The sequence below is a fragment of the Diorhabda carinulata genome, chromosome 1, assembly GCF_026250575.1.
Source record: "Diorhabda carinulata isolate Delta chromosome 1, icDioCari1.1, whole genome shotgun sequence".
NCBI lineage: Eukaryota > Metazoa > Arthropoda > Insecta > Coleoptera > Chrysomelidae > Diorhabda > Diorhabda carinulata.
Window position 1 is genome coordinate 9,626,900 of NC_079460.1, and position 13,547 is coordinate 9,640,446.

Consider the following 13,547-nt stretch of genomic DNA (forward strand, 5'->3'; position numbering starts at 1 on the left):
CATGAAACGGAATTCATTTTACGATTCAGTAACAAAAATTTCCGAAGCGCATAACTCTAAGTTGGCTTTTTATGGTATCCTGTCGAGTTTAATTAAAATTTTAATCTGGTAATCAGAAAAAAGTTTTCCGACGTCGATTTTATTTCTGATATAAAATATCTCAAAATAAACTATACGAATTAAAATAATATATCGTCAATTGGTAATGCAAGTTCTAGGAGTCCGCTCCCTTACATTTAGTCATCCATCAAAATAATGATTTTTTTAATGCTAAAATGACGTTAAGAATAATAAAAAATGCTTACCAAGTAAATTCTTTAACTCCAACGTTTCAAATATTATACGAGAAGTAGTTCTTCTCCGTTGGAAATATATATCTATGTCCTTATTTTTCTTCTTTGTTGTATACATAAAGTTGTTCCATCATAGAAAGGTGAAATTATTGTTTAACACATGTTAAGAAATGCGAGTTCTTTGGTGATGTCCTCTACTTCACTCTAGTTTTTTTATTCGACTATACTGTTTTCTAGGAATATGGCACAAAAAATATAATTGTTTTTGTGCCGCAACTACTAGCAGCCTCTCATTATGTTTATTGTAGATTTTTGACTCTATGTTTCCTTTTACATTAATTATGATTTATAATACTTTCATTTCTAAAGTTACCATTCAAATGTTTTTAGTTACGACATATATAACCATTTTTTTCACATTTGGATGGTGGAAATTTCACAATATAAAAAGTATGCACCAGCACAATAGATTTGAACCCAATGATTGCTGCAGGATGAGATAAATCTCACTATACTTGATGAAAAAGTTAACATTTTCTCAAACAAATGAATGAGATCAAGAAATACTATTGATTGGCTAATAAAAAGTTACATTCTCTACGACCCTTTTAAATCAGGTATTCACTACGTTGAGTTCTTTAAGATGTTCTTGAAAATATATTATACGAAGTGAATAAATTTTTATTTTTATAGTGGCAATCATTTACACCGCATCCATTTCAAATAGTATATTCCATTTCCTCATATGTTGAGACAGGCAGTGACAATTTAAGAGATATCATGTTTGGTGTGCCAATCGTGAAACAAATATCTTCAATACCTAACTGTTAAGTTTTGTTTCAAGTTAGTGTGTCCAAGAAGCTAACAGAACGTTGGAATGTTTCTATGGTAATAATGTATTATTAACTAATGAAGGATGTTTATAAGTGATATGAGCTATTTAAAAGTGGAAATAGGTCACTTAAGTTCTTTGACTTCGTAAACAAATAAAGTTGACAAACATGATAGTTCAAATTACTGATAGGGCTACTGGACCGTCTGCGAAACGATATGCGAAGAAAGAGACATGAAATATGGACATTTACCATTTTAAACGCCTTAGTAATTAAGAAGAGTAATAGGTTGCAAATTGATGTATTTAGGAAAAATACGGACACATACAAGTTAATCCCAGCTGATTATTTCCGTTGTATCCAACATAAAATGAACAGTCTCCATTTTCTGGTACATGCCTGATTAATTTTCCAACATTGAAAAATACAAAAAAAAAATGGAATTTTATGAGGAAGTCACTGTAATTGCTCTGTACCCTTCAATCCGGCTTATATAAAAGGATTAGAAAACAGAGTACGTTTAAAATTGGTCTATAAATTCTACAAACCTCAAAAAAATTGTTGGGTAACCCCAAAGATAAAGTACAAGGAAAAGAGTAATATTCACGAAATTAGCTGTAATCATGCTGGAGGGACTGAGAGGTCTGTTAATATCCGGTTTAAAGAGTACCTAGCTCATTTAAAATATGGATCGACAGAAAAATCGAATATTCCCCAGCACGACTTTAGTTATAGTCATAGAACAAATACAAATAATGTAAAATTTGTATGTATTGAAATAGTTAAATGTAAGAATAGTTTAAAATGAACAAAGTGCCTATTTCTCACAGCTCACCCTATAGTTTATATTTATTCACTTTTATATGAATACGTGCGTTCTTAATGTATACATGGCAAGCGACTCTTAAACCAACAAGGGAAGCAGTACAGTTAGATAAATTTCCCTTGTACATAACGCAAATTCATCAACAACTTTTGACGACGATTTCTACAAAAGGATAGAATTTTTTCAACAATGTCAGATTTTATAAATGAAAAAACTAAATATTCCAATCATATTTGCTTCACTGATTGATAGATATACTTTTTTTTAATGGACATGTTAATCAAAGAAAAACATTTGGACTGGTATTCTTAGAGTAGTGTCATTGGACATTTATTTATTGAGGAAAATCTGCTTTTTACTTCAAGAAATAAGAGACTATAAGAGAACAACTAGTTTGGAAAATGCAGTTGATGTGATTTGGCAAGAAGATCTTATTCACTTCCAGCATAAAAGAGCTCTAAAATTGATTGGTCAAAGAGGAGCAATAAAGTAGCTACAACGATTGCCTGATTCAACAAGTCTATATTTCTTAAAATGTGCTCAACCCAGTAACAATTTCTATCTCATTATTATGGTACTTTACACACATTTTCATTTGGAGAGGTACCTAAAACTTGTTTACAATTTTTAACAGATCTCGATAATTGCCAAAATAAAGTGAAACTGCCATTTCTATTGAAGATTTTGAGGTTTTTGTCCGTTCCCCGGCTCCCGTTATAGGGTAATGTAATTTAATTTAAAACCATCATACCAATTGTCCAAGTTAAAATTAAGTAAGTGTGATGAAGCTTTGATTATTTTTCAATTTTCTATATGGACTGCAGTATAAACAATGATACGTTTGTCGAGGGAAATTATTTGCATGGAGTTAAGAACAAATTTGTAATAGCTAATAAATCAAATTTACAGAACTTTTTGATCTTTATTTACTTTGAATTATAAACATACGTTACAGAAATGTAGAATTGTAACTACATATCTTTACTAATAAAATTCCATCATAAGAGGTTTCTCTGTTCTATATGAGAAATAGACGTCGGAGATTTATTCTTAATTCAGGCTACTCTTTTCTGGCAAGTCCATGTCATAGGGATAGTGATATTGCTAGTACCAATTTGAAATTTACCGATTACTTTTCACTATTTCTACTTCTGTTTAATCGCTATATAAAACTAAATAAATTTAAAATATTGTTTACAATCAATTTCAAAATACTTTTGGAAAATGTTTACAGATTACCACCATCTTAGACGCTAATATTTAAATTTATTATGTTTCAACTGTAGAGCGGAAATTGAAGCCTAACATTCTGTTTACATCATTGTTGTTTAACTTGCATTCTATTCAAGTGAATATATATTTATTATAATAATGCTGGGCTGGTCTTGCACCCTTGATCAAGAAATAATTTCAATAGAAAGGACTATATGTATCACTATATATCAAAAATGTATCACCCATGTTGCATCTGGACATTCAAATAGGTTAATTATATTTTCCCTATTAGATAGCAGTTTTCAGAAAAAAAAAGGGAGTAGGTATATTAAATTCAGTATATTTCAGCTATTAATTACTTCTTTCAATAATTTTGCACTAATTATGTCTAATACTTCACTGAAATGAAAGATCGAGTAGTGTTGAAAATATAGGCAACTAAGGCATCACTTAATTCGTGTCCATTCTAACAGATAACAAATAAGATTCAATTTCGTTAATGATGTTTAGATTCGGCTTGCGTTCAATTTCATGTAACAGGAGCCTTTAGATCGAAATAATGTAATAAGGTGCGATTCGGTTTTCATTCTGTCATTCTGTCAAATATTGCAAACGAACAAAATTATATTCTAAAGTGACATTTGAATTTGTCACGAAAATTTTACCAAAAAGACTAAATTCTATTGAAAATTACTGAAAAAGAAAATTGGTTTTATTGGATATATGGTGTAATATGTTGGTTTTTGATATTAAATAATATATATTAAGAAGTCTAAAGTATATAATTATAAAAATGAGCCGCCACGAAGGTATGATATTATTCCAAAACAATTACACCTTTATTAATATTAACTTCTTTTAGGTGTTAGTTGCGATTCTTGTCTAAAAGGAAATTTTAGAGGTCGTAGATATAAATGTCTGATTTGTTATGATTATGATCTTTGTGCAACATGCTATGAAGCAGGAGCTACCAATACCAGACATACTACTGATCACCCCATGCAGTGTATTCTTACCAGATCTGATTTTGGCAAGTTATAATGTGACACTTACAGTCATAACTCATGTTTTATCTTATAGTTTCTGAAATAATTACATCTGAAAAAATATTTCTCAGACCTGTTCATGATATACTAATGCATTGGATATTTTATTTTTTACATATCAAGAGTATTCAAAACATATTAATAATGTTTTCAATCAAGTAGATTATTATTTTACTATTTTATAACCTAGAATTGTATCATTTTAAGTAACAGTTAATTATAATTGTGTAATATAATTTTGCTTCACCCTCTATATACCATCAATCTAATTATATTGCAGAACATTTTTCGAATGGCAAAGGTAATCATGAGTAAAGGCTGTATATACATAGTTTGACCAAGAAAAATACCAAATATGTTGAAATTATTCTCTTGTTTGAAAATGTTAACTAGTTGACTTGGTAAACATTAACAAGTTTGTGTTGTGTTACCTGCTTTTCTAAAGTGGCTTATATATAATGTAATTACGTGTTTAAATAAATGCTGGTAGTGCAGTTTTGAATAAATATGAGATAATCAATAAATAAATCAGTTCCAAGTATTATTACAGCACTAAAGATAAGATTTTACATTATTACAAGCAATGTTTGGAAAATAAAACTTTATTAATTTCACGATAGGAATTAGCAATCAAAACAATATTAGTTTTTGTGAGTTGGATAAAACTCAGTTCAATGTTCTAGTTTTTTCAAATAAAAAATTGTTTTTAATTATGTCTTAGGTTTGCTGGCAAATTATGATTATATACACGTGGTTCATTAACACAGCCCCATAGCTCAGTACCTTACAATATATTGAGATGGTTTTATATAGAAACATTTCCAATGGTAGATTTAATGAAGAGAAAAATTGGTTGAAAAAAGCCGCATTTCTATCCAATTTTTTTAATAAGCAGCACTGATGATACTGCTACAAATGTCATAAATTTCAGTAGTTATTGTAATTTATTTTTCAGAACTGTATTATGGAGGTGAAGCACTTACTAGTCTGGAATTACCCCAATCATACACTTGTCCATATTGCTCCCGTATGGGGTTTACTGATGTTACATTACAAGAGCATGTAACTTCAGATCATCAAGACACCAATTTTGAAGTGGTGAGTTTTTCATGCCTGTCAATATTATTTTCTTTATAGAAATAAACAAAATAAATCAAAATCTCATACATAATATGTAATACTAGTGAAGCTGTTTACATAGGACAGATATCTCAATATTTAAGAAATAAATTAGAAGTCATCAATTATATAAAAATTAGAACTAAATTTAAAATTGAAGGCTTTTAAAACAGAGTCAAATACAAGAAGAAAAATAATTTTCAGAAGTAGTACAAAGACATGCAAAGGAAAAAGCTATCAATGATAGAAATGCCTGAACAATTTTGTTCATAAATTGTGAATGTTGAATTATATTTTCATATGAATTGAAATTAAGTCAAAGATATTGTTTATTGTTATTCTAAATCTAACACTATATATATTTAATTTCTTCATCTCAGACCTTTTTTCAAATGTTTAGGTTGTCAAATGATGTTGATTTGAGATATATAATATTTTTAACATTTTGACCTAGTTTTGGCTTTTCTCAAAATATAATTTGACATGACAAGACAACTTGTATTATATTAATCAAAGTATTAAAATAAAATTTCTTTTATCCATAATTAAATACGTAGTTGTAACATATATGGTCTCTGGAACTAACAAATTATGCTTTAGGTTTGTCCTCTTTGTGCTGCAATGCCAGGTGGAGATCCAAATTTCATGACTGATGATTTTGCGGGCCACTTAACTTTGGAGCATCGCACAGGTCCAAGAGATTTAATCTCATTTTTGGATGAACCAGTAGGAACAAGGCACAATGTTAGACGTATTCCACACAATACGTCTCACAGTGCTACCCATATTGGAAGAGGTTCAGCTACTGCTTTAAGACCAAGAAGAAGTAATATGCATTTTAGGTAAGTAGTTTGGAAATTACATAGTACTATGCTTGATCTTGTCCAGTATTCATATTACCTACATTTTCTTCAGCATGGATACTGATACAATGTACAAGTAATATTTTAAGTTGTAATTCTGCCCAAAAATGTGAACATTTGTCACCAATGCTGATTTACAATAAAGATATTTGCCTTAGTGTTTTCAGTTCTGGGGGATTTTCCTCTCTTTCTCCTTCTTCAAGAGACTCTGTGGACCCTATTGCAGAACTTCTGTCTCAGTTATCAGGTAATTATTAGTCATTGGGGAAGTAAACCAGAAGGGTTGTAACTTACGAGTTTATGATGGTTTGTTTCATGAATTTTGTACTGAATTTAGTTTTGTTTGTGTTTCTTTTATGGATAATTCACTTAACACTTTACTTCTTTATTCATATTTTTAATTCACTGGTTACCTGTTTCAGTGGAACTAAAAATATTCTTGAATAATTTTGCAATTTTATTCTGATTTTTAATTTTACAACTAATCTTGATTTTTAGTTCTAAGATGGTGTGAATTGAACTATAAAATATTATATTCTGAATATTATTTTAGGAGTCAGGCGATCCGCTAGTAACACCAATAGCAGTACTCCAACTCAATTACAGCAATTGCAAATGCAACTTCAGCTAGAAAGACAACAAGTGAATGCTGCTAGACAACAATTGGAGCGTTACCCAAGGAGACAGACTCATAACCAAAGCTTAAGAGAACCAAATACTTCAAATTGTGGAACATCTACTATGTTGCTTAACGCTTCTCCAGTTCTTGTGCAACCTGCTTCTAGTACACCAACCCCACAATCACAACAATCGCAGTTTCTGCTGACAGGTATTTGAAAAAGAGCTTCTTGTTAATTCCCTTTATTCCTGTTTGAATTTTTTACAGTTATACTTTGATGAATAATCGTTTCACAATCAACCCCACTTTTCCAGTTCATTATTTGAATATTTTTAATGAAGAAGTTTAAAAAAATAAAAGGTTTACAGCACAACGGCTAGATATCGTGCTACAATAAGTTTGAGCTCAAGCTCATCCGAAGAGGAAAATGTTATTGTCCTAAGTGGAAAAATATATCAACATAGAAAAAATTATTTGGAACCATACGACGACATGAATTTTTGAGTCCACTATGATTAAACATTCAATTATTAATATTAAAAATTTCCTTTAATGGTTCACATACAATGATAAAAAAGACCTAAATAAATCAAGTAAAATTTATAGTTCTATTTTGTAAATTTAATAGAACTAAGAATAATTTGACTGATTGCTGCTACAAATTTTTGAGATGTAAAAACCAAGGAAAAATTAATTTTATTGTTAAAACATATTTATATTTTGATTTTATTTTTATTTTGATATTCATGATGTAGGTGATTTATTGATTAATATAATAAGGCAAAATGTCAAATTTAACATGTTATTACAAACTGATTCTCATTGAAAAACAAATCAAGAAAAATTATTATGAAAAACATATAAAAAGGTCTAAGAAATAATAAGTTGAAAAAAAATAATATAATAATGTATCTTAAATAATATATAATATAAATAATAGCAAATAGAAAATACAACAGCATGCCACCAAAGATCGAGCCAAAATAAATGTTCGTGACAATACAAACACTCTTTAACACACACTTGTGCGTTTCATTTTGTTTCTTTTTCTAACGACCGGCCGTTACACTACATATAATAATATAACTTAATATAACTGACCAGTTACTTCTAGGGATGGAACTAGACATGGCTTTTTTTACAAAATTTCCAATTTCTGATCCAAAATTTTGGATTATTTACTTTGATTGATCTTATTTTTTTACCTTGAATCGAAAATAGACATGACATCTTGTTGCTTTCAGGTTTATTGGAAGAACTCTCACACCAATCTACAAGTGATCAATTAAGACTGGAGCGTAGTAGATTTGTCCAGGAGTTGGTAATTGCGTCTGCTGCCCTCGCTTATAGATATGATAATAGTAGCATGCCACATATAAAATCGTTATTAAAGTTGATAGAATCTAGTCCACAAGATTTGCTGACTGACCTAGAGGCATATAGTAGACCTACACCTCGTCAAACCAGTACTGTACTTCGTGGTCGAGCGAGAAGTGATGCACAGAATGCAAAGAGAAGAGCAGAAGCTAACAGAGCTGTTCAAGATTATAATACTAGGTCGAATGGTGATACAAACAATTCAACTAAATAGTTTGGTTTTGAAGTTTTGTTCACTTATTTTTAAAATCTTACGTATATTAGTCCTTTTGGTTCCATTCTTAGAAAATTGAAAATAGTTGAATTTTGTTAACATTGCTGATAGAAAATACACACTAAATATGATAAAACGAGTTCTTCATGCAGATGTGAAAAATATTTTGAAAATGAATAAAATCGTTTAATGGCATTTTTGAAACTGAATGTCATCAGTTATGAGATTTTTTTATATGTTTGATAATTATGAATATTCATATTGTGAGAGAATAAAATCAGGACACGTCAATTATAATTGATTAATCACTTAACTTAGTGGTTTCCTCAAGTGTCCAATGACATGAGTTGTTAAGAGATGTTAATATTGCTCTAAACAACTAGTATGTTCTCTTCAATTCCATTAAACAACTCCATATACCTCTAAAGAAAAAGTGTGTTAATGATTCTATTTACTTAAAACAGTGATTTTGTGCAAATTAATTTAAAAAGAGCAATTTTCAACTACTTCCATATTCCATATTTTATTGGAATAATCAACTATTTTTAATTTTCTTGTAAAGTTTTAATATAATTTAAATTATTTTCTTCTCAACTTTCATTATTCAAAATATGTAACGCCACCGTCAGCAAATGTTTGATACACATAATACACCTTTCTAAATTCATTGTGAGTTTTTTTAAGTAGTGGCTATCTGAAGTCACACCTAAATACAATACTATAAAAGAATCCACACTTTTCTATTCAGTATGAATTAGACATAGCAGCAGCTAACTATCCTTTCAAACGTAGTATCATCACTTGATAAATACTTTGTTTTAGATATTTTTTCTGTAAAATACTTATTGGCCTTGAAAACTGGATAATTGAAAATGTGTAAGAATCTATTCTCCAACTTGTATTTAATGCTACCTGAATAATTCCATACAACTTGTGATTATTTCTTACTAGTGATGTAAAACATGTTTCTTGAATGTCCTGATTATTATCTGAATGAGTTATGCACTTTATTTTCTTTTTCATATGATTACACAAATTTCAAGTTGTACAGAGTGCAGCAGCAATATTTGCTTTTTTGTCTATTCATAAAATCCATTATAGGAATCAGAAGATTTTATTTATTCTATATAATGTATGCACACTACAGTTTTGTTGTAATAAATTTTTGAAGATGAAATCAGATATGTGCATTTCCTATTCTCCATATGCCAAGTTAAGCATGTTCTGTAATTTGTCATGATTATTGTCAACATATCAGGCATTATTTTGAGTATTTTTTCCTAAATTCTGATCTTAAAATTTAGTAAGGACCTTGAATAGTTGACATTGACTAGATTTGAAATTTTTCCTAAAAACAGTCATAATATGCTCTTGCAGTGTGTGCCGTTGCCCAGCCTCATTAGAACTAAATATCATTCAAGTCCAATTCCTATAAAAAATTTGCATATTTACATACCAATCCAAATTCACTGATACTGTGACTTAATTTTACTCAAAGAATTAGGGTGCAATAATTCTACATGAGGAAGTTGTACACCACTGGGAGAACGCAAAGAACTTGGATGTAATTCTTGAAGGTTGGTGTCAGCTCTTGTAACGTATTTTTTAGATATAAATAATAAATAAAAATGGCTTCTTCACTACATTGAAAAATATGCTGTATCGGGTTAATTTTTAGTCTAGCCTCTAAAACGAGAATTTTAAAAAGAGGAGTTATGTTATTGTACATTGTATATATCAGGAACATGAAATAAACATTGTAAAAGGACTGTATTCTAAATTTCAGCAATATTTTGTTACTAAAACACGTTTAATACTACTATTTCTGAAATCAGTTGAAATATTTTTCACATTTGTCTGTTCACAGGTGTTTCTTTAATCTCATTATTAACAGTATATTGTGATGTTAAATAAACAAAAACATTTAACATTTTTTGCCCACCTACTGCATAGTTTTTAGTTTTTATTTAGTTATGTAGTACAACTACTATAGTATCCATTATTTTTGGATACGTTTTATTTGGAATCATCATATCTGCTATTGCTTACATTGCTTGAAGCTCTAAACGGATTTACATAGGAAATTTTTCATCTATATTGCGGTTATAGAATAATGGCTTGATTTGAAAATCCAAAACCACTATGACACTAGATTCTGTATCCCATTGGTAAATAGTGCTGTTACATAAATGTTCGGAAATGAGCATAACGTATTAATATTTGGGAAATTAGTAAAATCAATAAAAGCGAAGAGTATATGGAAGTAGCCATAGTTTTTTAGTTCAAACTTTGAAGGATAAAAAGTGTAAACAGGAAGAAGTTTTGTGGTCTAAAAATTATTCAAAGAATCGCGAATGATATAAAATCGGATATCAGCAATGCTAAAATACAGGATTTGTTTTAATATGAGTTAAGAAACCATTCTGTGTTAAAACTATTCACTAGGGTAAAATAAAATATCTATTGCATTGCATTGCAGATACACTGTATATACTGTAAGAGATTTATAAAGTTTTACTAAATTGCATAAGGATTTGTAAAAATGTATGAACATAAAATCTTTATAACAAGTGAACTCTGAAAGGTTTTTTCTTATTTTTGAATTTTCTAACAAGTATTTCATTTTTTAATGCATTCAGTTTTTTTTGGGATTGTCAGTTTTTAATGTAATTCATATTTTTGCTGTAATTTAAGGTTATTTATTGGAATGTATTGATTTCATTTTTCATTCTGTACTAGTTTTTCCTCCTACCCTTAGTTTTGGGTTATTTATTAATTTGTTTTTGTTAATATCACATCTCATAATGTACAGAACATAAAATTTTGTCAAATGTTTAATATCAATAAAGTTATTAAACTCTTATGTTACGAATAGTTATTTTCACAATAGGGTACTTGCATTTTTTAAAAAGTATCTATTCCATCGTTTATTTTATGAGTTCTTGATATGAAATAATGTCAGTAAGTACAGTATTTAATTAAAAGTGAAAAAATTATATATAAATATTTAATTGAAAATCGCAAAAATTTCAAATTTTTAAATACATATGAAAACGATTCTCATTGGTTTTCAGTCATAGGTTTAATAAAAACAGTTGTCTGCTTGATGATAAGTAAGTTAAATTTGAATCTTAATTACATTAAAATGATGCTGACAACAAAAATAATTACATCTCGCAGGACCGTCAAAACGATCAACACTTTGAAACCATTTTTGTTGTATATTCGAATTTCTTGGCATCAGAAAAAAAATTATTAGGTGTTTTAGTTGTGCTGTTTTACATCCTGGTACAGAACACGATTTAAATACCATTTTTCAGATTAAACAAAGTTTGAAAATAACGCTTACTTTAGAATAACCGAGTGAATAACTGTCGTTTTGGCTTTGTATCATATGTTCAGTGTTTAATTTAAACCTATGAAGTCGCATAATAAGGCGGCCTTACGGAAATGTATAAACTACATACAAAATTTTTGAATTTTTTCTCTTTAAATATTAATCAAAGAATTGAAAAAATATAGTAAAAGTATATAAACTATCTAGTTTTAGACAAATTTTTGTCAAACCATGCAAGTACCCTATTTCAATCTGTACCACATTTCCTTAAAATTTCCTAAAACTCGTATGTATTGAACTGACTGACTACAGGAGTATTCATAATAGAGTAACAAGTTCAACGTATAAAGACTGAAGACAATCATCGTATTTTTTGTTTAATGGGAATTTTTCAGGAAAATAAAGAAATGTGTTCAGTCAAACCTCAGTTATCAGTCAACTGAGTCAGAATAGATGAATTGCGAAAAAATAGTCATACAAACACATTCGTTCCAGAATATATCCGTAGTTACGACATTTAAATGCCCTTTATCTTTTCAATTATAATTTTACAATAGAAACAGAGAAACACTAAGTATCTTTTCAAGTGTCTACCGAATCGTTCGAGAGTACAGAGCTAATTATTCAGTGGCCAAACCAAAAAATTATCCATCAAGATAAAAAATAGAAAAAGAAGGAATAATTGCGTAGAGGGAAGAACACCTCAGAAAAATTAAGAAATCTCGTGAAGAAAATAGAAACATTTACCACCTAGATGAAACATGGATAAACAACAATTATTATCGTTCAACGTTTAATCCTACCACAAATATCGTTAAACGATAACGCAGAAGCATTCATCGTGCTATAACCGAATCTCAAGAATGAATACCATGTTTGACCCTGTCAAAAGGAGGAAACTAAGAATATTTTATCCGAAAAAGAGCAGAAATACTGCTAAAAAGATCAAAAGATGTGGTCGGGGTTTCCCAAAGAAAATTGGCCTGTGAATACCATGTTTCGAATAGTAGAAATAGAGAGTCATTGTTATGAACGATGAAAAATACTTGCCAATTAGGAAATCAAATCACTAAACAATTTGATTGTGTACATCAACATCACGTTGGAGATGAAATAATGTTTTTGTCGGACTTAGTGTCCGGCCATAATGCAAGTGGAATTCAGAATTGGTTACATCAGAAAAAACATACCTTTTGTACCTACCAAAACCAGATAACCCCCCTAATTTATCACAGGTCCGTCCATGTGAATATTTATGGACACTTTTATCTGGCAAAGTGTATAATAGATGGAGGCAAGCCGAAAATGAGAACATTGACGGCGTAGAATTTTTAGAAAAATAATGTTTATTGTTTTCTTCTTTCAATAGTTTTATAACTTCATGTTCTCTCTAATTTTGTTGTTTTCAAATAATAACTGAATTTATATTGTTGACGCAGTTGGCGCGACGCACGTAATATGTCCACTATGTTCACATGATAAGGGAAATGGAACGGAGTGCATCAATATTATTCCCTAAATAAAAAATTACCAAAAATTATTTCCAATATATTTAATTTGATTTAAAAGTAATAGCTAAAAATCAAATCACAGTAATTTTTTATTACGACTGTGATTGATATTCATTCAAATATTATTTCAATAACTTTTCAACCTAAAAGTTCAAAATGCACATTTCGCTCCGCATCTAATCCGCTCCATGTGAACATAGTGCGAACAAGGGATGCGTCAAAATTTCGATTGGTTCCACCGACAATTTAACGAGATGTTCAAAAATTGTGATCTATCTGACCCCCGATAGTTTC

At 29.5% G+C, this 13,547-nt stretch overlaps 1 protein-coding gene across 1 annotated transcript; it reads left to right on the forward strand.

The window, feature by feature from the left end:
- Positions 1-3,745: 3,745 nt before the first annotated feature.
- Positions 3,746-11,268, forward strand: LOC130900774 (E3 ubiquitin-protein ligase KCMF1-like). The gene is made up of 7 exons (XM_057811646.1): positions 3,746-3,976; positions 4,030-4,197; positions 5,169-5,311; positions 5,933-6,174; positions 6,354-6,442; positions 6,749-7,024; positions 8,059-11,268. The coding sequence occupies exons 1-7, from the start codon at positions 3,961-3,963 to the stop codon at positions 8,403-8,405; spliced, it is 1,281 nt and encodes a 426-aa protein (XP_057667629.1). The 5' UTR covers positions 3,746-3,960; the 3' UTR covers positions 8,406-11,268.
- Positions 11,269-13,547: the final 2,279 nt, after the last annotated feature.

Excerpts from the sequence above, each read along its gene's own strand:
- LOC130900774 (XM_057811646.1), top strand. Across the intron at positions 6,175-6,353 it reads AGAAGTAATATGCATTTTAG|TGTTTTCAGTTCTGGGGGAT; the intron begins GTAAGTAGTTTG and ends TATTTGCCTTAG. Across the intron at positions 7,025-8,058 it reads ATCGCAGTTTCTGCTGACAG|GTTTATTGGAAGAACTCTCA; the intron begins GTATTTGAAAAA and ends TGTTGCTTTCAG.